The sequence below is a fragment of the Anser brachyrhynchus genome (assembly GCF_964034855.1).
Source record: "Anser brachyrhynchus genome assembly, contig: SCAFFOLD_261, whole genome shotgun sequence".
In the NCBI taxonomy this organism is placed as follows: Eukaryota; Metazoa; Chordata; class Aves; order Anseriformes; family Anatidae; genus Anser; species Anser brachyrhynchus.
This window is the reverse complement of record NW_027663787.1, coordinates 48,967-76,803: the sequence shown is the minus strand read 5'-3', so window position 1 is coordinate 76,803 and position 27,837 is coordinate 48,967. Positions and strand designations below refer to the sequence as shown.

General features: G+C 55.2%; 2 protein-coding genes across 3 annotated transcripts in view; both read right to left on the bottom strand.

The window, feature by feature from the left end:
* The window catches only part of LOC308186813 (uncharacterized protein), a 31,920-nt gene extending 8,465 nt beyond the window's left edge, over positions 1-23,455 (bottom strand). Inside the window, exons 1-2 of one of the 2 annotated variants that reach the window (XM_080608984.1) lie at positions 23,159-23,455; positions 21,932-22,956 (exon numbers count right to left, since the gene is read on the bottom strand). In XM_080608984.1, coding sequence (XP_080465110.1) covers positions 22,487-22,956; positions 23,159-23,231 — 543 coding nt within the window. In that variant the 5' untranslated portion in view covers positions 23,232-23,455 and the 3' untranslated portion in view covers positions 21,932-22,486. Of the gene's footprint in view, positions 1-21,931; positions 22,957-23,158 lie in introns of those variants that run through there. The other variant, XM_080608985.1, reaches the window with a different exon arrangement.
* LOC308186822 (uncharacterized protein) lies at positions 8,067-9,730 on the bottom strand. Its single transcript, XM_080608993.1, has 2 exons — positions 9,434-9,730; positions 8,067-9,226 (listed from the first exon to the last, which is right to left on the bottom strand). Exons 1-2 carry the CDS (start codon positions 9,504-9,506, stop codon positions 8,757-8,759), a joined length of 543 nt encoding a protein of 180 aa, XP_080465119.1. The 5' UTR covers positions 9,507-9,730; the 3' UTR covers positions 8,067-8,756.
* Positions 23,456-27,837: the final 4,382 nt, after the last annotated feature.

Here is a 27,837-nt window from a genome sequence, read left to right as displayed (position 1 = left end):
GGCACGAGCTCTGCATCCCGTCCCTTCTCCGTTTCACCCTGCTGGGCTGCTTCTTGCATGTCAAATGCTGTGCATCGATAACATCTTCTTCTGAGGTTCTTGCAGCACCCTCCAGAAGGTCTCGGGCCTCGTTTTTAACAGTTCTTCCGCCTCGTCTCCTGGTGGCTGCAGCCTGAAGATGTTGTAGGCGGATTCTTCAGGGAGGCTGGCCTCTGAGCTCGCTGCTGATAACACGCTGATCACGGGAAATGACAGCGCTGTGGGGCCTCGAGGCTGGGGAAGCTTTCTTTCCGTTGTCATCAGCTTTTCTCCCTCACAGGGAGGAAATTTCCCCGCTCCTCCTCCTACTCTCCGCCTCTGGCTTAGGGTTGGGCCCTAAAATAACGATTGGTGGCCTGTATTGAAGGCTTCATTCTTCAAATGCGGCTCTGGCCTCTAAAGAGAGGGTTTGGGCCCCAAAAATGAGGCTTTTGACACTGGAAATGTAGGTTTTAGTCCCTCCAAATGGGGGTTTGTAGCCAAGAATTAGGCACCGGATCCTAAATATGAAGCTGGGAGCTGTAAAACAAGGCTTTCGTCACCGACAGTGAGGGTTTGGAGCCTGAAAATGGGGCTTTGAATGCTAAAAGTGAGTCTTTAGGCCACTAAATGAATGTTTGGGCCTAAGAATGGAGGTTTCAACCCCCAAAATGAGGCTTTGGGCCCTAAAATTGAGGATCCGGACATGAAAAATGCCGTTTGCAGCTTAGAAGGGAGGCTCTGGACTCAGTAACGCAGCTTTCAGCCATACGAATGAGGCTTTGGAGCCTAAAATGGGAGGTTTTATCCGAAAAATGACAAGATCCCAAACGGAGCCTCCGGGCCCTAAAACTACGGGGCTGAGCCCCCAAAAGGAGGCATTAGGCCCCCAAAACTGGGGGTTTTAGCCCCAAAAATGAGGCATTAGGCCCGCAAAACTGGGGATTTTGGCCCGAAAATGAGGCATTAGGCCCCTGAAACTGGGGATTTTAGCCCCAAAAATGAGGCATTAGGCCCCCAAAACTGGGGATTTTGCCCAAAAATGAGGCATTAGGCCCCCAAAACTGGGGATTTTAGCCCCCAAAATGAGGCATTAGGCCCCCAAAACTGGGGGATCAAGCCTCTCATGTGAGACATTAGGCCCTCAAAACTGGGGGTTTGAGCACCCAAAAAGAGGCATTAGGCCCCCAAAACTGGGGGTTTTAGCCTCAAAAATGAGGCATTAGGCCCCCAAAACTGGGGGTTTGGGCCCCAAAATGAGGCATTAGGCCCCCAAAACTGGGGGTTTTAGCACCCAAAAGGAGGCATTAGGCCCCCAAAACTGGGGGTTTTAGCCCCCAAAATGGGCATTAGGCCCCCAAAACTGGGAGTTTTAGCCTCAAAAATAAGTCATTCGGCCCCCAAAACTGGGGATTTTAGCCCCCAAAATGAGGCATTAGGCCCCCAAAACTGGGGATTTTGGCGAAAATGAGGCATTAGGCCCCCAAAACTGGGGGATCAAGCCTCTCATGTGAGACATTAGGCCCCCAAAACTGGGGGTTTCAGCACCCAAAAAGAGGCATTAGGCCCCCAAAATTGGGGGTTTAATGCCAAAAATGAGGCAACTCACCCTGCCGGGGGGGGACACGGCCCATTTCTCCTCCGAAACGAGGCCAACCTGCCCCATGCTGGCCTGAGGACAGAGCCTCAGGGTGGTGGTACAGGCATGTGGGTGTCAGGGCCCCCACCGCTGCCTTGGGCCCTGCTTCCCAAGGGATGCTGCGATGCTTTCGGAGACTTCGGACCTGGCTGGAAAACAGCCTTCGCCCCCATCCTAACGAGCGAGCCTCGTCAAGAAAACTCATCAGCCTTTTGTGACTCCATCGTGTTTTCCTCCACCTCCTTCCTGAGGCCATTGTGTCAGGAAGAAAGATGGATATCTGCAAAAAAACAGAGACAAGATTACAGTTTTTTTATTTTTTTAGCCTTCTTTACCCTCACACACACATCCCATGGATGACTTCAGGTCCTGACACCGAGCTCAGGGCACCCATTTCCCTCATTTTTTCCCTCATATTTACCCCATCACCAGACCCTGGCCATCAGCAGGGTTTTGCCCCTAAACTCTGACAGGCCCACCCAAAAAAAGCCTTGCTCTTCCAAAAAACGCTTCAAAAGCAGCACCCAGCTGCAAAGAAACCCTCTCCTCTATGGCCAAAGAGCTTTTTTAGGCCTTTCAAACCCTGAAAAATGGCGCCTGCTGTTGTCTGCGTGGCAACAGAAGAGAAATTGAAGGACTGGAGTCTAGCGATGGAGGAGCCAAAGGGTTTGGGCTGGACTGAGCCAACCCCTGGCTCAAAACAGATCTCTTTCCAGAGACCCCACTGACCCCATAACTGCTTTCCTACAAGGACCGAGCCCCCCAGAATGATGCCGATGTGGATCACGCACCTCTTTTGCCACCTCTGATGGCCTCCTTGCTATGCGGGGCCATCAAAGCCCGGGTTTTAGTGTGGCCAGGGCCACAAAATGGAGAACCCCGGCCTGGTTTTCGGTGCTTCGGGTCGGGCTGACGTTGGTGGTCTGGGCACGGGTGGCAGCGGGTGGGTGCTCTTGGTGCTGTGCATCGATAACATCTTCTTCTGAGGTTCTTGCAGCACCCTCCAGAAGGTCTCGGGCCTCGTTTTTAACAGTTCTTCCGCCTCGTCTCCTGGTGGCTGCAGCCTGAAGATCTTGTAGGCGGATTCCTCAGGGAGGCTGGCCTCTGAGCTCGCTGCTGATAACACGCTGATCACGGGAAATGACAGCGCTGTGGGGCCTCGAGGCCGGGGGAGCTTTCTTTCCGTTGTCATCAGCTTTTCTCCCTCACAGGGAGGAAATTTCCCCGCTCCTCCTCCTACTCTCCGCCTCTGGCTTAGGGTTGGGCCCTAAAATAACGATTGGTGGCCTGTATTGAAGGCTTCATTCTTCAAATGCGGCTCTGGCCTCTAAAGAGAGGGTTTGGGCCCCAAAAATGAGGCTTTTGACACTGGAAATGTAGGTTTTAGTCCCTCCAAATGGGGTTTTGTAGCCAAGAATTAGGCACCGGATCCTAAATATGAAGCTGGGAGCTGTAAAACAAGGCTTTCGTCACCGACAGTGAGGGTTTGGAGCCTGAAAATGGGGCTTTGAATGCTAAAAGTGAGTCTTTAGGCCACTAAATGAATGTTTGGGCCTAAGAATGGAGGTTTCAACCCCCAAAATGAGGCTTTGGGCCCTAAAATTGAGGATCCGGACATGAAAAATGCCGTTTGCAGCTTAAAAGGGAGGCTCTGGACTCAGTAACGCAGCTTTCAGCCATACGAATGAGGCTTTGGAGCCTAAAATGGGAGGTTTTATCCGAAAAATGACAAGATCCCAAACGGAGCCTCCGGGCCCTAAAACTACGGGGCTGAGCCCCCAAAAGGAGGCATTAGGCCCCCAAAACTGGGGGTTTTAGCCCCAAAAATGAGGCATTAGGCCCGCAAAACTGGGGATTTTGGCCCGAAAATGAGGCATTAGGCCCCTGAAACTGGGGATTTTAGCCCCAAAAATGAGGCATTAGGCCCCCAAAACTGGGGATTTTGCCCAAAAATGAGGCATTAGGCCCCCAAAACTGGGGGATCAAGCCTCTCATGTGAGACATTAGGCCCTCAAAACTGGGGGTTTGAGCACCCAAAAAGAGGCATTAGGCCCCCAAAACTGGGGGTTTTAGCCTCAAAAATGAGGCATTAGGCCCCCAAAACTGGGGGTTTGGGCCCCAAAATGAGGCATTAGGCCCCCAAAACTGGGGGTTTTAGCACCCAAAAGGAGGCATTAGGCCCCCAAAACTGGGGGTTTTAGCCCCCAAAATGGGCATTAGGCCCCCAAAACTGGGAGTTTTAGCCTCAAAAATAAGTCATTCGGCCCCCAAAACTGGGGATTTTAGCCCCCAAAATGAGGCATTAGGCCCCCAAAACTGGGGATTTTGGCGAAAATGAGGCATTAGGCCCCCAAAACTGGGGGATCAAGCCTCTCATGTGAGACATTAGGCCCCCAAAACTGGGGGTTTCAGCACCCAAAAAGAGGCATTAGGCCCCCAAAATTGGGGGTTTAATGCCAAAAATGAGGCAACTCACCCTGCCGGGGGGGGACACGGCCCATTTCTCCTCCGAAACGAGGCCAACCTGCCCCATGCTGGCCTGAGGACAGAGCCTCAGGGTGGTGGTACAGGCATGTGGGTGTCAGGGCCCCCACCGCTGCCTTGGGCCCTGCTTCCCAAGGGATGCTGCGATGCTTTCGGAGACTTCGGACCTGGCTGGAAAACAGCCTTCGCCCCCATCCTAACGAGCGAGCCTCGTCAAGAAAACTCATCAGCCTTTTGTGACTCCATCGTGTTTTCCTCCACCTCCTTCCTGAGGCCATTGTGTGAGGAAGAAAGATGGATATCTGCAAAAAAACAGAGACAAGATTACAGTTTTTTTATTTTTTTAGCCTTCTTTACCCTCACACACACATCCCATGGATGACTTCAGGTCCTGACACCGAGCTCAGGGCACCCATTTCCCTCATTTTTTCCCTCATATTTACCCCATCACCAGACCCTGGCCATCAGCAGGGTTTTGCCCCTAAACTCTGACAGGCCCACCCAAAAAAAGCCTTGCTCTTCCAAAAAACGCTTCAAAAGCAGCACCCAGCTGCAAAGAAACCCTCTCCTCTATGGCCAAAGAGCTTTTTTAGGCCTTTCAAACCCTGAAAAATGGCGCCTGCTGTTGTCTGCGTGGCAACAGAAGAGAAATTGAAGGACTGGAGTCTAGCGATGGAGGAGCCAAAGGGTTTGGGCTGGACTGAGCCAACCCCTGGCTCAAAACAGATCTCTTTCCAGAGACCCCACTGACCCCATAACTGCTTTCCTACAAGGACCGAGCCCCCCAGAATGATGCCGATGTGGATCACGCACCTCTTTTGCCACCTCTGATGGCCTCCTTGCTATGCGGGGCGATCAAAGCCCGGGTTTTAGTGTGGCCAGGGCCACAAAATGGAGAACCCCGGCCTGGTTTTCGGTGCTTCGGGTCGGGCTGACGTTGGTGGTCTGGGCACGGGTGGCAGCGGGTGGGTGCTCTTGGTGCTGTGCATCGATAACATCTTCTTCTGAGGTTCTTGCAGCACCCTCCAGAAGGTCTCGGGCCTCGTTTTTAACAGTTCTTCCGCCTCGTCTCCTGGTGGCTGCAGCCTGAAGATGTTGTAGGCGGATTCCTCAGGGAGGCTGGCCTCTGAGCTCGCTGCTGATAACACGCTGATCACGGGAAATGACAGCGCTGTGGGGCCTCGAGGCCGGGGGAGCTTTCTTTCCGTTGTCATCAGCTTTTCTCCCTCACAGGGAGGAAATTTCCCCGCTCCTCCTCCTACTCTCTGCCTCTGGCTTAGGGTTGGGCCCTAAAATAACGATTGGTGGCCTGTATTGAAGGCTTCATTCTTCAAATGCGGCTCTGGCCTCTAAAGAGAGGGTTTGGGCCCCAAAAATGAGGCTTTTGACACTGGAAATGTAGGTTTTAGTCCCTCCAAATGGGGGTTTGTAGCCAAGAATTAGGCACCGGATCCTAAATATGAAGCTGGGAGCTGTAAAACAAGGCTTTCGTCACCGACAGTGAGGGTTTGGAGCCTGAAAATGGGGCTTTGAATGCTAAAAGTGAGTCTTTAGGCCACTAAATGAATGTTTGGGCCTAAGAATGGAGGTTTCAACCCCCAAAATGAGGCTTTGGGCCCTAAAATTGAGGATCCGGACATGAAAAATGCCGTTTGCAGCTTAGAAGGGAGGCTCTGGACTCAGTAATGCAGCTTTCAGCCATACGAATGAGGCTTTGGAGCCTAAAATGGGAGGTTTTATCCGAAAAATGACAAGATCCCAAACGGAGCCTCCGGGCCCTAAAACTACGGGGCTGAGCCCCCAAAAGGAGGCATTAGGCCCCCAAAACTGGGGGTTTTAGCCCCAAAAATGAGGCATTAGGCCCCCAAAACTGGGGGTTTTAGCCCCGAAAATGAGGCATTAGGCCCCCAAAACTGGGGGTTTTAGCCCCAAAAATGAGGCATTAGGCCCGCAAAACTGGGGATTTTGGCCCGAAAATGAGGCATTAGGCCCCTGAAACTGGGGATTTTAGCCCCAAAAATGAGGCATTAGGCCCCCAAAACTGGGGATTTTGCCCAAAAATGAGGCATTAGGCCCCCAAAACTGGGGATTTTAGCCCCCAAAATGAGGCATTAGGCCCCCAAAACTGGGGGATCAAGCCTCTCATGTGAGACATTAGGCCCTCAAAACTGGGGGTTTGAGCACCGAAAAAGAGGCATTAGGCCCCCAAAACTGGGGGTTTTAGCCTCAAAAATGAGGCATTAGGCCCCCAAAACTGGGGGTTTGGGCCCCAAAATGAGGCATTAGGCCTCCAAAACTGGGGGTTTTAGCACCCAAAAGGAGGCATTAGGCCCCCAAAACTGGGGGTTTTAGCCCCCAAAATGGGCATTAGGCCCCCAAAACTGGGAGTTTTAGCCCCCAAAATGAGGCATTAGGCCCCCAAAACTGGGGATTTTGGCCCGAAAATGAGGCATTAGGCCCCCAAAACTGGGGATTTGGGCCCGAAATTGAGGCATTAGACCCCCAAAGCTGGGGGGTTTTAGCCCCCCAAATGGGCATTAGGCCCCCAAAACTGGGGGTTTTAGCCTCAAAAATGAGGCATTAGGCCCCCAAAACTGGGGGTTTCAGCACCCAAAAAGAGGCATTAGGCCCCCAAAACTTGGGGTTTTAGCCCCGAAAATGAGGCATTAGGCCCGCAAAACTGGGGATTTTGGCGAACATGAGGCATTAGGCCCCCAAAACTGGGGATTTTAGCCCCCAAAATGAGGCATTAGGCCCCCAAAAGTGGGGGATCAAGCCTCTCATGTGAGACATTAGGCCCTCAAAACTGGGGGTTTCAGCACCCAAAAAGAGGCATTAGGCCCCCAAAATTGGGGGTTTTAGTGCCAAAAATGAGGCAACTCACCCTGCCGGGGGGGGACACGGCCCATTTCTCCTCAGAAACGAGGCCAACCTGCCCCATGCTGGCCTGAGGACAGAGCCTCAGGGTGGTGGTACAGGCATGTGGGTGTCAGGGCCCCCACCGCTGCCTTGGGCCCTGCTTCCCAAGGGATGCTGCGATGCTTTCGGAGACTTCGGACCTGGCTGGAAAACAGCCTTCGCCCCCATCCTAACGAGCGAGCCTCGTCAAGAAAACTCATCAGCCTTTTGTGACTCCATCGTGTTTTCCTCCACCTCCCTCCTGAGGCCATTGTGTCAGGAAGAAAGATGGATATCTGCAAAAAAACAGAGACAAGATTACAGTTTTTTTATTTTTTTAGCCTTCTTTACCCTCACACACACATCCCATGGATGACTTCAGGTCCTGACACCGAGCTCAGGGCACCCATTTCCCTCATTTTTTCCCTCATATTTACCCCATCACCAGACCCTGGCCATCAGCAGGGTTTTGCCCCTAAACTCTGACAGGCCCACCCAAAAAAAGCCTTGCTCTTCCAAAAAACGCTTCAAAAGCAGCACCCAGCTGCAAAGAAACCCTCTCCTCTATGGCCAAAGAGCTTTTTTAGGCCTTTCAAACCCTGAAAAATGGCGCCTGCTGTTGTCTGCGTGGCAACAGAAGAGAAATTGAAGGACTGGAGTCTAGCGATGGAGGAGCCAAAGGGTTTGGGCTGGACTGAGCCAACCCCTGGCTCAAAACAGATCTCTTTCCAGAGACCCCACTGACCCCATAACTGCTTTCCTACAAGGACCGAGCCCCTGAGAATGATGCCGATGTGGATCACGCACCTCTTTTGCCACCTCTGATGACCTCCTTGCTATGCGGGGCCATCAAAGCCCGGGTTTTAGTGTGGCCAGGGCCACAAAATGGAGAACCCCGGCCTGGTTTTCGGTGCTTCGGGTCGGGCTGACGTTGGTGGTCTGGGCACGGGTGGCAGCGGGTGGGTGCTCTTGGTGCTGTGCATCGATAACATCTTCTTCTGAGGTTCTTGCAGCACCGTCCAGAAGGTCTCGGGCCTCGTTTTTAACAGTTCTTCCGCCTCGTCTCCTGGTGGCTGCAGCCTGAAGATGTTGTAGGCGGATTCCTCAGGGAGGCTGGCCTCTGAGCTCGCTGCTGATAACACGCTGATCACGGGAAATGACAGCGCTGCGGGGCCTCGAGGCCGGGGGATCTTTCTTTCCATTGTCAGCTTTTCTCCCTCACAGGGAGGAAATTTCCCCGCTCCTCCTCCTGCTCTCTGCCTCAAGGCTCCGTCTGTCTTTGCTCGTCCCGCCTTGCCTTTGGGCGCTGATTTTCTCTCCTTGCGAGGAGGCAGCCCCGGGATCACCGGCAGCCTGACAAAAGAACAAAGAAGCCACGATGGTTTTGGGGCCGCATCCTGTACCCCCATGCAGCACTTGATGCTGCAGCCCTGAAATCGGGGGGGCTCCTGGTGGCCTCATCCCCCCCGTCCGGAGCCTCCAGCCTCACCTGCAGGGAGCCTCCCCCGGCTTCTCCCTTTCACCCTGCTGGGCTGGGTGAAGAGAGGAGCCAGCAGCTGCTTTGTCTCTCCCAACTTGGCCGAGAAGAGGCAAAGCCCCTTCTTTCTTCTTCTCCTTGCTCCGGGCCTTCTGATGCTCCTGGGACGGTGTTTTATGCAGGATCTCCATTTCAAACCTGGCAAAAGAAGACATCAGCGTGACCCAGGGCACGCCACAATCACCCCTTTTCACAGGGCCATAAAGGCCCTGTCCCCAAGGACCGTTCTGGGAAATGGGCTCGCCCAGCAAAGAGGTCCAGGCCTCGATGGGAAGCAGACGTTGTCTGAATTCCTCCGTCTGCCCCATCAGATCCCACCATGTCCATTAGGTGGGGGATCTGCAATGGAGGAGCATGGAGATGGCAAATGTCCTCTGCCTGGCCAAGGCACTTGGTGGTGGAGGAGCCCAGGGCTCGGCTTGGTTGGCCACCCCAAGAGGAAGAGGTTGGCCGAGAGCTCCAACCCAAGAGGTCTTGGTGGGCCGAGGGCACCCCCACGTCCTTCAGGACGAGGGCGATGTTCTCCCCCTTCCCCAGGCAGCGAGAGATGAGGGACGTGGTGCCTCGCATGCAGTTCTCCGCTCTCTGCTGGGACATGCAGGCGTTGGCGGCCACCTCAGCCACTTTGAGGGGCTCCAGCTCCTTATGGCCTGGAAAACGACACGAGACGGATGCAGTCAGTCACCAGCAGCCCTTCCCCGCGTGTTTCCCAGGTGCTGCTCCTTGCAGTCATCAGCCAGAAAGGCTTTGCTTTGGGACCTGCTCCGTGCAGGGGACGCTTTGCTTTTTTTTTGGGAAGCATCTGAAATCCAGGGAGGGGATCATCCAGGCAGCAAGGGATTAACCCGACGTCTTACCTGGCAGGTACTCCTTGTCGTCCGTGAGGTTGTGGGTGATGACAAGATTCCTGGCCAGGCGGAACGTGGGCATCAGGAAAATCACAGTCTCGTTCCCATCCTTGACCCATCTGGGGACAACGTCGAAGGAGCCGAGGGCAGGAATTCGGACACCCTGCAAGCGGAAGAGAACAGAAGGGACGAAGCTTAAGGATCAGCTGCAGGTGGTCCCATCCAGGGACGGTGCTTTGGGTCCTGCTGTGCCCTTCCCGCTCTTGGGAGCCAGGCTGAGGGGATCCAGGGGCTTCCAGCGACTGGGATCAGTGGGTCCCTGGGTAGGGACTTTTGGGGTGAGTTTCCCGCTTCTGAAGAGGGGAACGAGGGGGACGTGGCTGGCAACCCACCTGGCGCAGCTGGAGGTGTTCTTGGCTATAGACGGACACTGCATCCCAGACAGATATTCGCTCTGCAAGGCAAAGAAAAGCAGGTCACGCACCGCTTCCCATGGCTACCACCCTTCCATCACCCCAAGACCCGCAGTATGAAAAGAGCCGTCGCATCTCCGACCCCAAAAAGAGACCCCCCGCAGAGCCGGGTCCCCCCCACAGAAAGCCCCAAACGTGGGTCAGCCACGCTCCCGCGGTGCCGGGGGTGCCCGTACCTTTGGAGGTGATGTTGGGCATGAGGCACGAGCTCTGCATCCCGTCCCTTCTCCGTTTCACCCTGCTGGGCTGCTTCTTGCATGTCAAATGCTGTGCATCGATAACATCTTCTTCTGAGGTTCTTGCAGCACCCTCCAGAAGGTCTCGGGCCTCGTTTTTAACAGTTCTTCCGCCTCGTCTCCTGGTGGCTGCAGCCTGAAGATGTTGTAGGCGGATTCCTCAGGGAGGCTGGCCTCTGAGCTCGCTGCTGATAACACGCTGATCACGGGAAACGACAGCGCTGTGGGGCCTCGAGGCCGGGGGAGCTTTCTTTCCGTTGTCATCAGCTTTTCTCCCTCACAGGGAGGAAATTTCCCCGCTCCTCCTCCTACTCTCCGCCTCTGGCTTAGGGTTGGGCCCTAAAATAACGATTGGTGGCCTGTATTGAAGGCTTCATTCTTCAAATGCGGCTCTGGCCTCTAAAGAGAGGGTTTGGGCCCCAAAAATGAGGCTTTTGACACTGGAAATGTAGGTTTTAGTCCCTCCAAATGGGGGTTTGTAGCCAAGAATTAGGCACCGGATCCTAAATATGAAGCTGGGAGCTGTAAAACAAGGCTTTCGTCACCGACAGTGAGGGTTTGGAGCCTGAAAATGGGGCTTTGAATGCTAAAAGTGAGTCTTTAGGCCACTAAATGAATGTTTGGGCCTAAGAATGGAGGTTTCAACCCCCAAAATGAGGCTTTGGGCCCTAAAATTGAGGATCCGGACATGAAAAATGCCGTTTGCAGCTTAGAAGGGAGGCTCTGGACTCAGTAATGCAGCTTTCAGCCATACGAATGACGCTTTGGAGCCTAAAATGGGAGGTTTTATCCGAAAAATGACAAGATCCCAAACGGAGCCTCCGGGCCCTAAAACTACGGGGCTGAGCCCCCAAAAGGAGGCATTAGGCCCCCAAAACTGGGGGTTTTAGCCCCGAAAATGAGGCATTAGGCCCCCAAAACTGGGGATTTTGGCCCGAAAATGAGGCATTAGGCCCCTGAAACTGGGGATTTTAGCCCCAAAAATGAGGCATTAGGCCCCCAAAACTGGGGATTTTGCCCGAAAATGAGGCATTAGGCCCCCAAAACTGGGGATTTTAGCCCCCAAAATGAGGCATTAGGCCCCCAAAACTGGGGGTTTGAGCACCCAAAAAGAGGCATTAGGCCCCCAAAACTGGGGGTTTTAGCCTCAAAAATGAGGCATTAGGCCCCCAAAACTGGGGGTTTGGGCCCCAAAATGAGGCATTAGGCCTCCAAAACTGGGGGTTTTAGCACCCAAAAGGAGGCATTAGGCCCCCAAAACTGGGGGTTTTAGCCCCAAAATGGGCATTAGGCCCCCAAAACTGGGGGTTTTAGCCCCCAAAAATAAGTCATTCGGCCCCCAAAACTGGGAGTTTTAGCCCCCAAAATGAGGCATTAGGCCCCCAAAACTGGGGATTTTGGCCCGAAAATGAGGCATTAGGCCCCCAAAACTGGGGATTTGGGCCCGAAATTGAGGCATTAGACCCCCAAAGCTGGGGGGTTTTAGCCCCCCAAATGGGCATTAGGCCCCCAAAACTGGGGGTTTTAGCACCCAAAAGGAGGCATTAGGCCGCCAAAACTGGGGGTTTCAGCACCCAAAAAGAGGCATTAGGCCCCCAAAACTTGGGGTTTTAGCCCCGAAAATGAGGCATTAGGCCCGCAAAACTGGGGATTTTGGCGAAAATGAGGCATTAGGCCCCCAAAACTGGGGATTTTAGCCCCCAAAATGAGGCATTAGGCCCCCAAAAGTGGGGGATCAAGCCTCTCATGTGAGACATTAGGCCCTCAAAACTGGGGGTTTCAGCACCCAAAAAGAGGCATTAGGCCCCCAAAATTGGGGGTTTTAGCGCCAAAAATGAGGCAACTCACCCTGCCGGGGGGGGACACGACCCATTTCTCCTCAGAAACGAGGCCAACCTGCCCCATGCTGGCCTGAGGACAGAGCCTCAGGGTGGTGGTACAGGCATGTGGGTGTCAGGGCCCCCACCGCTGCCTTGGGCCCTGCTTCCCAAGGGATGCTGCGATGCTTTCGGAGACTTCGGACCTGGCTGGAAAACAGCCTTCGCCCCCATCCTAACGAGCGAGCCTCGTCAAGAAAACTCATCAGCCTTTTGTGACTCCATCGTGTTTTCCTCCACCTCCCTCCTGAGGCCATTGTGTCAGGAAGAAAGATGGATATCTGCAAAAAAACAGAGACAAGATTACAGTTTTTTTATTTTTTTAGCCTTCTTTACCCTCACACACACATCCCATGGATGACTTCAGGTCCTGACACCGAGCTCAGGGCACCCATTTCCCTCATTTTTTCCCTCATATTTACCCCATCACCAGACCCTGGCCATCAGCAGGGTTTTGCCCCTAAACTCTGACAGGCCCACCCAAAAAAAGCCTTGCTCTTCTAAAAAACGCTTCAAAAGCAGCACCCAGCTGCAAAGAAACCCTCTCCTCTATGGCCAAAGAGCTTTTTTAGGCCTTTCAAACCCTGAAAAATGGCGCCTGCTGTTGTCTGCGTGGCAACAGAAGAGAAATTGAAGGACTGGAGTCTAGCGATGGAGGAGCCAAAGGGTTTGGGCTGGACTGAGCCAACCCCTGGCTCAAAACAGATCTCTTTCCAGAGACCCCACTGACCCCATAACTGCTTTCCTACAAGGACCGAGCCCCCCAGAATGATGCCGATGTGGATCACGCACCTCTTTTGCCACCTCTGATGGCCTCCTTGCTATTCCGGGCGATCAAAGCCCGGGTTTTAGTGTGGCCAGGGCCACAAAATGGAGAACCCCGGCCTGGTTTTCGGTGCTTCGGGTCGGGCTGACGTTGGTGGTCTGGGCACGGGTGGCAGCGGGTGGGTGCTCTTGGTGCTGTGCATCGATAACATCTTCTTCTGAGGTTCTTGCAGCACCGTCCAGAAGGTCTCGGGCCTCGTTTTTAACAGTTCTTCCGCCTCGTCTCCTGGTGGCTGCAGCCTGAAGATGTTGTAGGCGGATTCCTCAGGGAGGCTGGCCTCTGAGCTCGCTGCTGATAACACGCTGATCACGGGAAATGACAGCGCTGTGGGGCCTCGAGGCCGGGGGAGCTTTCTTTCCGTTGTCATCAGCTTTTCTCCCTCACAGGGAGGAAATTTCCCCGCTCCTCCTCCTGCTCTCTGCCTCAAGGCTCCGTCTGTCTTTGCTCGTCCCGCCTTGCCTTTGGGCGCTGATTTTCTCTCCTTGCGAGGAGGCAGCCCCGGGATCACCGGCAGCCTGACAAAAGAACAAAGAAGCCACGATGGTTTTGGGGCCGCATCCTGTACCCCCATGCAGCACTTGATGCTGCAGCCCTGAAATCGGGGGGGCTCCTGGTGGCCTCATCCCCCCCGTCCGGAGCCTCCAGCCTCACCTGCAGGGAGCCTCCCCCGGCTTCTCCCTTTCACCCTGCTGGGCTGGGTGAAGAGAGGAGCCAGCAGCTGCTTTGTCTCTCCCAACTTGGCCGAGAAGAGGCAAAGCCCCTTCTTTCTTCTTCTCCTTGCTCCGGGCCTTCTGATGCTCCTGGGACGGTGTTTTATGCAGGATCTCCATTTCAAACCTGGCAAAAGAAGACATCAGCGTGACCCAGGGCACGCCACAATCACCCCTTTTCACAGGGCCATAAAGGCCCTGTCCCCAAGGACCGTTCTGGGAAATGGGCTCGCCCAGCAAAGAGGTCCAGGCCTCGATGGGAAGCAGACGTTGTCTGAATTCCTCCGTCTGCCCCATCAGATCCCACCATGTCCATTAGGTGGGGGATCTGCAATGGAGGAGCATGGAGATGGCAAATGTCCTCTGCCTGGCCAAGGCACTTGGTGGTGGAGGAGCCCAGGGCTCGGCTTGGTTGGCCACCCCAAGAGGAAGAGGTTGGCCGAGAGCTCCAACCCAAGAGGTCTTGGTGGGCCGAGGGCACCCCCACGTCCTTCAGGACGAGGGCGATGTTCTCCCCCTTCCCCAGGCAGCGAGAGATGAGGGACGTGGTGCCTCGCATGCAGTTCTCCGCTCTCTGCTGGGACATGCAGGCGTTGGCGGCCACCTCAGCCACTTTGAGGGGCTCCAGCTCCTTATGGCCTGGAAAATGACACGAGACGGATGGAGTCAGTCACCAGCAGCCCTTCCCCGCGTGTTTCCCAGGTGCTGCTCCTTGCAGTCATCAGCCAGAAAGGCTTTGCTTTGGGACCTGCTCCGTGCAGGGGACGCTTTGCTTTTTTTTTGGGAAGCATCTGAAATCCAGGGAGGGGATCATCCAGGCAGCAAGGGATTAACCCGACGTCTTACCTGGCAGGTACTCCTTGTCGTCCGTGAGGTTGTGGGTGATGACAAGATTCCTGGCCAGGCGGAACGTGGGCATCAGGAAAATCACAGTCTCGTTCCCATCCTTGACCCATCTGGGGACAACGTCGAAGGAGCCGAGGGCAGGAATTCGGACACCCTGCAAGCGGAAGAGAACAGAAGGGACGAAGCTTAAGGATCAACTGGAGGTGGCCTCATCCAGGGACGGTGGTTTGGGTCCTGCTGTGCCCTTCCCGCTCTTGGGAGCCAGGCTGAGGGGATCCAGGGGCTTCCAGCGACTGGGATCAGTGGGTCCCTGGGTAGGGACTTTTGGGGTGAGTTCCCCGCTTCTGAAGAGGGGAACGAGGGGGACGTGGCTGCCAACCCACCTGGCGCAGCTGGAGGTGTTCTTGGCTATAGACGGACACTGCATCCCAGACAGATATTCGCTCTGCAAGGCAAAGAAAAGCAGGTCACGCACCGCTTCCCGTGGCTACCACCCTTCCATCACCCCAAGACCCGCAGTATGAAAAGAGCCGTCGCATCTCCGACCCCAAAAAGAGACCCCCCGCAGAGCCGGGTCCCCCCCACAGAAAGCCCCAAACGTGGGTCAGCCACGCTCCCGCGGTGCCGGGGGTGCCCGTACCTTTGGAGGTGATGTTGGGCATGAGGCACGAGCTCTGCATCCCGTCCCTTCTCCGTTTCACCCTGCTGGGCTGCTTCTTGCATGTCAAATGCTGTGCATCGATAACATCTTCTTCTGAGGTTCTTGCAGCACCCTCCAGAAGGTCTCGGGCCTCGTTTTTAACAGTTCTTCCGCCTCGTCTCCTGGTGGCTGCAGCCTGAAGATGTTGTAGGCGGATTCTTCAGGGAGGCTGGCCTCTGAGCTCGCTGGTGATAACACGCTGATCACGGGAAACGACAGCGCTGTGGGGCCTCGAGGCCGGGGGAGCTTTCTTTCCGTTGTCATCAGCTTTTCTCCCTCACAGGGAGGAAATTTCCCCACTCCTCCTCCTACTCTCCGCCTCTGGCTTAGGGTTGGGCCCTAAAATAACGATTGGTGGCCTGTATTGAAGGCTTCATTCTTCAAATGCGGCTCTGGCCTCTAAAGAGAGGGTTTGGGCCCCAAAAATGAGGCTTTTGACACTGGAAATGTAGGTTTTAGTCCCTCCAAATGGGGGTTTGTAGCCAAGAATTAGGCACCGGATCCTAAATATGAAGCTGGGAGCTGTAAAACAAGGCTTTCGTCACCGACAGTGAGGGTTTGGAGCCTGAAAATGGGGCTTTGAATGCTAAAAGTGAGTCTTTAGGCCACTAAATGAATGTTTGGGCCTAAGAATGGAGGTTTCAACCCCCAAAATGAGGCTTTGGGCCCTAAAATTGAGGATCCGGACATGAAAAATGCCGTTTGCAGCTTAAAAGGGAGGCTCTGGACTCAGTAACGCAGCTTTCAGCCATACGAATGAGGCTTTGGAGCCTAAAATGGGAGGTTTTATCCTAAAAATGACAAGATCCCAAACGGAGCCTCCAGGCCCTAAAACTACGGGGCTGAGCCCCCAAAAGGAGGCATTAGGCCCCCAAAACTGGGGGTTTTAGCCCCAAAAATGAGGCATTAGGCCCCCAAAACTGGGGGTTTTAGCCCCAAAAATGAGGCATTAGGCCCCCAAAACTGGGGATTTTGGCCCCCAAAATGAGACATTAGGCCCCCAAAACTGGGGGTTTTAGCAACCAAAATGAGGCATTAGGCCCCCAAAACTGGGGATTTTAGCCCCCAAAATGGGCATTAGGCCCCCAAAACTGGGGGTTTTAGCTCCAAAAATGAGGCATTAGGCCCCCAAAATTGGGGGTTTTAGCAACCAAAATGAGGCATTAGGCCCCCAAAACTGGGGATTTTAGCCCCCAAAATGGGCATTAGGCCCCCAAAACTGGGGGTTTTAGCTCCAAAAATGAGGCATTAGGCCCGCAAAACTGGAGATTTTGGCGAAAATGAGGCATTAGGCCCCCAAAACTGGGGATTTTAGACCCCAAAATGAGGCATTAGGCCCCCAAAACTGGGGGTTTCAGCACCCAAAAAGAGGCATTAGGCCCCCAAAATTGGGGGTTTTAGTGCCAAAAATGAGGCAACTCACCCTGCCGGGGGGGGACACGGCCCATTTCTCCTCCGAAACGAGGCCAACCTGCCCCATGCTGGCCTGAGGACAGAGCCTCAGGGTGGTGGTACAGGCATGTGGGTGTCAGGGCCCCCACCGCTGCCTTGGGCCCTGCTTCCCAAGGGATGCTGCGATGCTTTCGGAGACTTCGGACCTGGCTGGAAAACAGCCTTCGCCCCCATCCTAACGAGCGAGCCTCGTCAAGAAAACTCATCAGCCTTTTGTGACTCCATCGTGTTTTCCTCCACCTCCCTCCTGAGGCCATTGTGTCAGGAAGAAAGATGGATATCTGCAAAAAAACAGAGACAAGATTACAGTTTTTTTATTTTTTTAGCCTTCTTTACCCTCACACACACATCCCATGGATGACTTCAGGTCCTGACACCGAGCTCAGGGCACCCATTTCCCTCATTTTTTCCCTCATATTTACCCCATCACCAGACCCTGGCCATCAGCAGGGTTTTGCCCCTAAACTCTGACAGGCCCACCCAAAAAAAGCCTTGCTCTTCCAAAAAACGCTTCAAAAGCAGCACCCAGCTGCAAAGAAACCCTCTCCTCTATGGCCAAAGAGCTTTTTTAGGCCTTTCAAACCCTGAAAAATGGCGCCTGCTGTTGTCTGCGTGGCAACAGAAGAGAAATTGAAGGACTGGAGTCTAGCGATGGAGGAGCCAAAGGGTTTGGGCTGGACTGAGCCAACCCCTGGCTCAAAACAGATCTCTTTCCAGAGACCCCACTGACCCCATAACTGCTTTCCTACAAGGACCGAGCCCCCCAGAATGATGCCGATGTGGATCACGCACCTCTTTTGCCACCTCTGATGGCCTCCTTGCTATTCCGGGCGATCAAAGCCCGGGTTTTAGTGTGGCCAGGGCCACAAAATGGAGAACCCCGGCCTGGTTTTCGGTGCTTCGGGTCGGGCTGACGTTGGTGGTCTGGGCACGGGTGGCAGCGGGTGGGTGCTCTTGGTGCTGTGCATCGATAACATCTTCTTCTGAGGTTCTTGCAGCACCGTCCAGAAGGTCTCGGGCCTCGTTTTTAACAGTTCTTCCGCCTCGTCTCCTGGTGGCTGCAGCCTGAAGATCTTGTAGGCGGATTCCTCAGGGAGGCTGGCCTCTGAGCTCGCTGCTGGTAACACGCTGATCACGGGAAACGACAGCGCTGTGGGGCCTCGAGGCCGGGGGAGCTTTCTTTCCGTTGTCATCAGCTTTTCTCCCTCACAGGGAGGAAATTTCCCCGCTCCTCCTCCTGCTCTCTGCCTCAAGGCTCCGTCTGTCTTTGCTCGTCCCGCCTTGCCTTTGGGCGCTGATTTTCTCTCCTTGCGAGGAGGCAGCCCCGGGATCACCGGCAGCCTGACAAAAGAACAAAGAAGCCACGATGGTTTTGGGGCCGCATCCTGTACCCCCATGCAGCACTTGATGCTGCAGCCCTGAAATCGGGGGGGCTCCTGGTGGCCTCATCCCCCCCGTCCGGAGCCTCCAGCCTCACCTGCAGGGAGCCTCCCCCGGCTTCTCCCTTTCACCCTGCTGGGCTGGGTGAAGAGAGGAGCCAGCAGCTGCTTTGTCTCTCCCAACTTGGCCGAGAAGAGGCAAAGCCCCTTCTTTCTTCTTCTCCTTGCTCCGGGCCTTCTGATGCTCCTGGGACGGTGTTTTATGCAGGATCTCCATTTCAAACCTGGCAAAAGAAGACATCAGCGTGACCCAGGGCACGCCACAATCACCCCTTTTCACAGGGCCATAAAGGCCCTGTCCCCAAGGACCGTTCTGGGAAATGGGCTCGCCCAGCAAAGAGGTCCAGGCCTCGATGGGAAGCAGACGTTGTCTGAATTCCTCCGTCTGCCCCATCAGATCCCACCATGTCCATTAGGTGGGGGATCTGCAATGGAGGAGCATGGAGATGGCAAATGTCCTCTGCCTGGCCAAGGCACTTGGTGGTGGAGGAGCCCAGGGCTCGGCTTGGTTGGCCACCCCAAGAGGAAGAGGTTGGCCGAGAGCTCCAACCCAAGAGGTCTTGGTGGGCCGAGGGCACCCCCACGTCCTTCAGGACGAGGGCGATGTTCTCCCCCTTCCCCAGGCAGCGAGAGATGAGGGACGTGGTGCCTCGCATGCAGTTCTCCGCTCTCTGCTGGGACATGCAGGCGTTGGCGGCCACCTCAGCCACTTTGAGGGGCTCCAGCTCCTTATGGCCTGGAAAACGACACGAGACGGATGCAGTCAGTCACCAGCAGCCCTTCCCCGCGTGTTTCCCAGGTGCTGCTCCTTGCAGTCATCAGCCAGAAAGGCTTTGCTTTGGGACCTGCTCCGTGCAGGGGACGCTTTGCTTTTTTTTTGGGAAGCATCTGAAATCCAGGGAGGGGATCATCCAGGCAGCAAGGGATTAACCCGACGTCTTACCTGGCAGGTACTCCTTGTCGTCCGTGAGGTTGTGGGTGATGACAAGATTCCTGGCCAGGCGGAACGTGGGCATCAGAAAAACCACAGTCTCGTTCCCATCCTTGACCCATCTGGGGACAACGTCGAAGGAGCCGAGGGCAGGAATTCGGACACCCTGCAAGCGGAAGAGAACAGAAGGGACGAAGCTTAAGGATCAACTGGAGGTGGCCTCATCCAGGGACGGTGGTTTGGGTCCTGCTGTGCCCTTCCCGCTCTTGGGAGCCAGGCTGAGGGGATCCAGGGGCTTCCAGCGACTGGGATCAGTGGGTCCCTGGGTAGGGACTTTTAGGGTGAGTTTCCCGCTTCTGAAGAGGGGAACGAGGGGGACGTGGCTGGCAACCCACCTGGCGCAGCTGGAGGTGTTCTTGGCTATAGACGGACACTGCATCCCAGACAGATATTCGCTCTGCAAGGCAAAGAAAAGCAGGTCACGCACCGCTTCCCGTGGCTACCACCCTTCCATCACCCCAAGACCCGCAGTATGAAAAGAGCCGTCGCATCTCCGACCCCAAAAAGAGACCCCCCGCAGAGCCGGGTCCCCCCCACAGAAAGCCCCAAACGTGGGTCAGCCACGCTCCCGCGGTGCCGGGGGTGCCCGTACCTTTGGAGGTGATGTTGGGCATGAGGCACGAGCCCTGCATCCCGTCCCTTCTCCGTTTCACCCTGCTGGGCTGCTTCTTGCATGTCAAATGCTGTGCATCGATAACATCTTCTTCTGAGGTTCTTGCAGCACCCTCCAGAAGGTCTCGGGCCTCGTTTTTAACAGTTCTTCCGCCTCGTCTCCTGGTGGCTGCAGCCTGAAGATGTTGTAGGCGGATTCCTCAGGGAGGCTGGCCTCTGAGCTCGCTGCTGATAACACGCTGATCACGGGAAACGACAGCGCTGTGGGGCCTCGAGGCCGGGGGAGCTTTCTTTCCCTTGTCATCAGCTTTTCTCCCTCACAGGGAGGAAATTTCCCCGCTCCTCCTCCTACTCTCCGCCTCTGGCTTAGGGTTGGGCCCTAAAATAACGATTGGTGGCCTGTATTGAAGGCTTCATTCTTCAAATGCGGCTCTGGCCTCTAAAGAGAGGGTTTGGGCCCCAAAAATGAGGCTTTTGACACTGGAAATGTAGGTTTTAGTCCCTCCAAATGGGGTTTTGTAGCCAAGAATTAGGCACCGGATCCTAAATATGAAGCTGGGAGCTGTAAAACAAGGCTTTCGTCACCGACAGTGAGGGTTTGGAGCCTGAAAATGGGGCTTTGAATGCTAAAAGTGAGTCTTTAGGCCACTAAATGAATGTTTGGGCCTAAGAATGGAGGTTTCAACCCCCAAAATGAGGCTTTGGGCCCTAAAATTGAGGATCCGGACATGAAAAATGCCGTTTGCAGCTTAGAAGGGAGGCTCTGGACTCAGTAATGCAGCTTTCAGCCATACGAATGAGGCTTTGGAGCCTAAAATGGGAGGTTTTATCCGAAAAATGACAAGATCCCAAACGGAGCCTCCGGGCCCTAAAACTACGGGGCTGAGCCCCCAAAAGGAGGCATTAGGCCCCCAAAACTGGGGGTTTTAGCCCCCAAAATGAGGCATTAGGCCCCCAAAACTGGGGATTTTGGCCCGAAAATGAGACATTAGGCCCCCAAAACTGGGGATTTTAGCTCCCAAAATGAGGTATTAGGCCCCCAAAAGTGGGGGATCAAGCCTCTCATGTGAGACATTAGGCCCTCAAAACTGGGGGTTTCAGCACCCAAAAAGAGGCATTAGGCCCCCAAAATTGGGGGTTTTAGCGCCAAAAATGAGGCAACTCACCCTGCCGGGGGGGGACACGGCCCATTTCTCCTCCGAAACGAGGCCAACCTGCCCCATGCTGGCCTGAGGACAGAGCCTCAGGGTGGTGGTACAGGCATGTGGGTGTCAGGGCCCCCACCGCTGCCTTGGGCCCTGCTTCCCAAGGGATGCTGCGATGCTTTCAGAGACTTCGGACCTGGCTGGAAAACAGCCTTCGCCCCCATCCTAACGAGCGAGCCTCGTCAAGAAAACTCATCAGCCTTTTGTGACTCCATCGTGTTTTCCTCCACCTCCCTCCTGAGGCCATTGTGTCAGGAAGAAAGATGGATATCTGCAAAAAAACAGAGACAAGATTACAGTTTTTTTATTTTTTTAGCCTTCTTTACCCTCACACACACATCCCATGGATGACTTCAGGTCCTGACACCGAGCTCAGGGCACCCATTTCCCTCATTTTTTCCCTCATATTTACCCCATCACCAGACCCTGGCCATCAGCAGGGTTTTGCCCCTAAACTCTGACAGGCCCACCCAAAAAAAGCCTTGCTCTTCCAAAAAACGCTTCAAAAGCAGCACCCAGCTGCAAAGAAACCCTCTCCTCTATGGCCAAAGAGCTTTTTTAGGCCTTTCAAACCCTGAAAAATGGCGCCTGCTGTTGTCTGCGTGGCAACAGAAGAGAAATTGAAGGACTGGAGTCTAGCGATGGAGGAGCCAAAGGGTTTGGGCTGGACTGAGCCAACCCCTGGCTCAAAACAGATCTCTTTCCAGAGACCCCACTGACCCCATAACTGCTTTCCTACAAGGACCGAGCCCCCCAGAATGATGCCGATGTGGATCACGCACCTCTTTTGCCACCTCTGATGGCCTCCTTGCTATACGGGGCCATCAAAGCCCGGGTTTTAGTGTGGCCAGGGCCACAAAATGGAGAACCCCGGCCTGGTTTTCGGTGCTTCGGGTCGGGCTGACGTTGGTGGTCTGGGCACGGGTGGCAGCGGGTGGGTGCTCTTGGTGCTGTGCATCGATAACATCTTCTTCTGAGGATCTTGCAGCACCGTCCAGAAGGTCTCGGGCCTCGTTTTTAACAGTTCTTCCGCCTCGTCTCCTGGTGGCTGCAGCCTGAAGATCTTGTAGGCGGATTCCTCAGGGAGGCTGGCCTCTGAGCTCGCTGCTGATAACACGCTGATCACGGGAAATGACAGCGCTGTGGGGCCTCGAGGCCGGGGGAGCTTTCTTTCCGTTGTCATCAGCTTTTCTCCCTCACAGGGAGGAAATTTCCCCGCTCCTCCTCCTGCTCTCTGCCTCAAGGCTCCGTCTGTCTTTGCTCGTCCCGCCTTGCCTTTGGGCGCTGATTTTCTCTCCTTGCGAGGAGGCAGCCCCGGGATCACCGGCAGCCTGACAAAAGAACAAAGAAGCCACGATGGTTTTGGGGCCGCATCCTGTACCCCCATGCAGCACTTGATGCTGCAGCCCTGAAATCGGGGGGGCTCCTGGTGGCCTCATCCCCCCCGTCCGGAGCCTCCAGCCTCACCTGCAGGGAGCCTCCCCCGGCTTCTCCCTTTCACCCTGCTGGGCTGGGTGAAGAGAGGAGCCAGCAGCTGCTTTGTCTCTCCCAACTTGGCCGAGAAGAGGCAAAGCCCCTTCTTTCTTCTTCTCCTTGCTCCAGGCTTTGTGATGCTCCTGGGGTGGTGTTTTGCGCATGCTCTCCATTTCAAACCTGGCAAAAGAAGACATCAGCGTGACCCAGGGCACGCCACAATCACCCCTTTTCACAGGGCCATAAAGGCCCTGTCCCCAAGGACCGTTCTGGGAAATGGGCTCGCCCAGCAAAGAGGTCCAGGCCTCGATGGGAAGCAGACGTTGTCTGAATTCCTCCGTCTGCCCCATCAGATCCCACCATGTCCATTAGGTGGGGGATCTGCAATGGAGGAGCATGGAGATGGCAAATGTCCTCTGCCTGGCCAAGGCACTTGGTGGTGGAGTAGCCCAGGGCTCGGCTTGGTTGGCCACCCCAAGAGGAAGAGGTTGGCCGAGAGCTCCAACCCAAGAGGTCTTGGTGGGCCGAGGGCACCCCCACGTCCTTCAGGACGAGGGCGATGTTCTCCCCCTTCCCCAGGCAGCGAGAGATGAGGGACGTGGTGCCTCGCATGCAGTTCTCCGCTCTCTGCTGGGACATGCAGGCGTTGGCGGCCACCTCAGCCACTTTGAGGGGCTCCAGCTCCTTATGGCCTGGAAAACGACACGAGACGGATGCAGTCAGTCACCAGCAGCCTTTCCCCGCGTGTTTCCCAGGTGCTGCTCCTTGCAGTCATCAGCCAGAAAGGCTTTGCTTTGGGACCTGCTCCGTGCAGGGGACGCTTTGCTTCTGAGAAGCATCTGAGATCCAGGGAGGGGATCACCCGTGCGGCAAGGGATTCACGCACCCTCTTACCTGGCAGGTAATCCTTGTCGTCTGCGAGGTTGTGGGTGACGACGAGGTTCCTGGCCAGGCGGAATGTGGCCATCAGGAAAATCACACTCTCATGCCCGTCCTTGACCCGTCTGGGGACAACGTCGAAGGAGCCGAGGGCAGGAATTCGGACACCCTGCAAGCGGAAGAGAACAGAAGGGACGAAGCTTAAGGATCAGCTGCAGGTGGTCCCATCCAGGGACGGTGCTTTGGGTCCTGCTGTGCCCTTCCCGCTCTTGGGAGCCAGGCTGAGGGGATCCAGGGGCTTCCAGCGACTGGGATCAGTGGGTCCCTGGGTAGGGACTTTTGGGGTGAGTTTCCCGCTTCTGAAGAGGGGAACGAGGGGGACGTGGCTGGCAACCCACCTGGCGCAGCTGGAGGTGTTCTTGGCTATAGACGGACACTGCATCCCAGACAGATATTCGCTCTGCAAGGCAAAGAAAAGCAGGTCACGCACCGCTTCCCGTGGCTACCACCCTTCCATCACCCCAAGACCCGCAGTATGAAAAGAGCCGTCGCATCTCCGACCCCAAAAAGAGACCCCCCGCAGAGCCGGGTCCCCCCCACAGAAAGCCCCAAACGTGGGTCAGCCACGCTCCCGCGGTGCCGGGGGTGCCCGTACCTTTGGAGGTGATGTTGGGCATGAGGCACGAGCTCTGCATCCCGTCCCTTCTCCGTTTCACCCTGCTGGGCTGCTTCTTGCATGTCAAATGCTGTGCATCGATAACATCTTCTTCTGAGGTTCTTGCAGCACCCTCCAGAAGGTCTCGGGCCTCGTTTTTAACAGTTCTTCCGCCTCGTCTCCTGGTGGCTGCAGCCTGAAGATGTTGTAGGCGGATTCCTCAGGGAGGCTGGCCTCTGAGCTCGCTGCTGATAACACGCTGATCACGGGAAATGACAGCGCTGTGGGGCCTCGAGGCCGGGGGAGCTTTCTTTCCGTTGTCATCAGCTTTTCTCCCTCACAGGGAGGAAATTTCCCCGCTCCTCCTCCTACTCTCCGCCTCTGGCTTAGGGTTGGGCCCTAAAATAACGATTGGTGGCCTGTATTGAAGGCTTCATTCTTCAAATGCGGCTCTGGCCTCTAAAGAGAGGGTTTGGGCCCCAAAAATGAGGCTTTTGACACTGGAAATGTAGGTTTTAGTCCCTCCAAATGGGGGTTTGTAGCCAAGAATTAGGCACCGGATCCTAAATATGAAGCTGGGAGCTGTAAAACAAGGCTTTCGTCACCGACAGTGAGGGTTTGGAGCCTGAAAATGGGGCTTTGAATGCTAAAAGTGAGTCTTTAGGCCACTAAATGAATGTTTGGGCCTAAGAATGGAGGTTTCAACCCCCAAAATGAGGCTTTGGGCCCTAAAATTGAGGATCCGGACATGAAAAATGCCGTTTGCAGCTTAGAAGGGAGGCTCTGGACTCAGTAATGCAGCTTTCAGCCATACGAATGACGCTTTGGAGCCTAAAATGGGAGGTTTTATCCGAAAAATGACAAGATCCCAAACGGAGCCTCCGGGCCCTAAAACTACGGGGCTGCGCCCCCAAAAGGAGGCATTAGGCCCCCAAAACTGGGGGTTTTAGCCCCAAAAATGAGGCATTAGGCCCGCAAAACTGGGGATTTTGGCCCGAAAATGAGACATTAGGCCCCTGAAACTGGGGATTTTAGCCCCAAAAATGAGGCATTAGGCCCCCAAAACTGGGGGATCAAGCCTCTCATGTGAGACATTAGGCCCTCAAAACTGGGGGTTTGAGCACCCAAAAAGAGGCATTAGGCCCCCAAAACTGGGGGTTTTAGCCTCAAAAATGAGGCATTAGGCCCCCAAAACTGGGGGTTTGGGCCCCAAAATGAGGCATTAGGCCCCCAAAACTGGGGGTTTTAGCACCCAAAAGGAGGCATTAGGCCCCCAAAACTGGGGGTTTTAGCCCCCAAAATGGGCATTAGGCCCCCAAAACTGGGAGTTTTAGCCTCAAAAATAAGTCATTCGGCCCCCAAAACTGGGGATTTTAGCCCCCAAAATGAGGCATTAGGCCCCCAAAACTGGGGATTTTGGCGAAAATGAGGCATTAGGCCCCCAAAACTGGGGGATCAAGCCTCTCATGTGAGACATTAGGCCCCCAAAACTGGGGGTTTCAGCACCCAAAAAGAGGCATTAGGCCCCCAAAATTGGGGGTTTAATGCCAAAAATGAGGCAACTCACCCTGCCGGGGGGGGACACGACCCATTTCTCCTCAGAAACGAGGCCAACCTGCCCCATGCTGGCCTGAGGACAGAGCCTCAGGGTGGTGGTACAGGCATGTGGGTGTCAGGGCCCCCACCGCTGCCTTGGGCCCTGCTTCCCAAGGGATGCTGCGATGCTTTCGGAGACTTCGGACCTGGCTGGAAAACAGCCTTCGCCCCCATCCTAACGAGCGAGCCTCGTCAAGAAAACTCATCAGCCTTTTGTGACTCCATCGTGTTTTCCTCCACCTCCTTCCTGAGGCCATTGTGTCAGGAAGAAAGATGGATATCTGCAAAAAAACAGAGACAAGATTACAGTTTTTTTATTTTTTTAGCCTTCTTTACCCTCACACACACATCCCATGGATGACTTCAGGTCCTGACACCGAGCTCAGGGCACCCATTTCCCTCATTTTTTCCCTCATATTTACCCCATCACCAGACCCTGGCCATCAGCAGGGTTTTGCCCCTAAACTCTGACAGGCCCACCCAAAAAAAGCCTTGCTCTTCCAAAAAACGCTTCAAAAGCAGCACCCAGCTGCAAAGAAACCCTCTCCTCTATGGCCAAAGAGCTTTTTTAGGCCTTTCAAACCCTGAAAAATGGCGCCTGCTGTTGTCTGCGTGGCAACAGAAGAGAAATTGAAGGACTGGAGTCTAGCGATGGAGGAGCCAAAGGGTTTGGGCTGGACTGAGCCAACCCCTGGCTCAAAACAGATCTCTTTCCAGAGACCCCACTGACCCCATAACTGCTTTCCTACAAGGACCGAGCCCCCGAGAATGATGCCGATGTGGATCACGCACCTCTTTTGCCACCTCTGATGACCTCCTTGCTATGCGGGGCGATCAAAGCCCGGGTTTTAGTGTGGCCAGGGCCACAAAATGGAGAACCCCAGCCTGGTTTTCGGTGCTTCGGGTCGGGCTGACGTTGGTGGTCTGGGCACGGGTGGCAGCGGGTGGGTGCTCTTGGTGCTGTGCATCGATAACATCTTCTTCTGAGGTTCTTGCAGCACCCTCCAGAAGGTCTCGGGCCTCGTTTTTAACAGTTCTTCCACCTCGTCTCCTGGTGGCTGCAGCCTGAAGATGTTGTAGGCGGATTCCTCAGGGAGGCTGGCCTCTGAGCTCGCTGCTGATAACACGCTGATCACGGGAAATGACAGCGCTGTGGGGCCTCGAGGCCGGGGGAGCTTTCTTTCCATTGTCAGCTTTTCTCCCTCACAGGGAGGAAATTTCCCCGCTCCTCCTCCTGCTCTCTGCCTCAAGGCTCCGTCTGTCTTTGCTCGTCCCGCCTTGCCTTTGGGCGCTGATTTTCTCTCCTTGCGAGGAGGCAGCCCCGGGATCACCGGCAGCCTGACAAAAGAACAAAGAAGCCACGATGGTTTTGGGGCCGCATCCTGTACCCCCATGCAGCACTTGATGCTGCAGCCCTGAAATCGGGGGGGCTCCTGGTGGCCTCATCCCCCCCGTCCGGAGCCTCCAGCCTCACCTGCAGGGAGCCTCCCCCGGCTTCTCCCTTTCACCCTGCTGGGCTGGGTGAAGAGAGGAGCCAGCAGCTGCTTTGTCTCTCCCAACTTGGCCGAGAAGAGGCAAAGCCCCTTCTTTCTTCTTCTCCTTGCTCCGGGCCTTCTGATGCTCCTGGGACGGTGTTTTATGCAGGATCTCCATTTCAAACCTGGCAAAAGAAGACATCAGCGTGACCCAGGGCACGCCACAATCACCCCTTTTCACAGGGCCATAAAGGCCCTGTCCCCAAGGACCGTTCTGGGAAATGGGCTCGCCCAGCAAAGAGGTCCAGGCCTCGATGGGAAGCAGACGTTGTCTGAATTCCTCCGTCTGCCCCATCAGATCCCACCATGTCCATTAGGTGGGGGATCTGCAATGGAGGAGCATGGAGATGGCAAATGTCCTCTGCCTGGCCAAGGCACTTGGTGGTGGAGGAGCCCAGGGCTCGGCTTGGTTGGCCACCCCAAGAGGAAGAGGTTGGCCGAGAGCTGCAACCCAAGAGGTCTTGGTGGGCCGAGGGCACCCCCACGTCCTTCAGGACGAGGGCGATGTTCTCCCCCTTCCCCAGGCAGCGAGAGATGAGGGACGTGGTGCCTCGCATGCAGTTCTCCAATCTCTGCTGGGACATGCAGGCGTTGGCGGCCACCTCAGCCACTTTGAGGGGCTCCAGCTCCTTATGGCCTGGAAAACGACACGAGACAGATGCAGTCAGTCACCAGCAGCCCTTCCCCGCGTGCTCCCCAGCTGCTGCTCCTTGCAGTCAACACCCAGAAAGGCTTTGCTTTGGGACCTGCTCCGTGCAGGGGACGCTTTGCTTCTGAGAAGCATCTGTGATCCAGGGAGGGGATCACCCGTGCGGCAAGGGATTCACGCACCCTCTTACCTGGCAGGTACTCCTTGTCGTCTGCGAGGTTGTGGGTGACGACGAGGTTCCTGGCCAGGCGGAATGTGG

Bases quoted from the DNA above. Each gene is read 5' to 3' on its own strand.
- LOC308186822 (XM_080608993.1), bottom strand. From the start codon at position 9,506: ATGCCCACGTTCCGCCTGGCCAGGAATCTTGTCATCACCCACAACCTC. The intron at 9,227-9,433 runs GTAAGACGTCGG...GTCGTTTTCCAG, and splicing joins CGACAAGGAGTACCTGCCAG to GCCATAAGGAGCTGGAGCCC.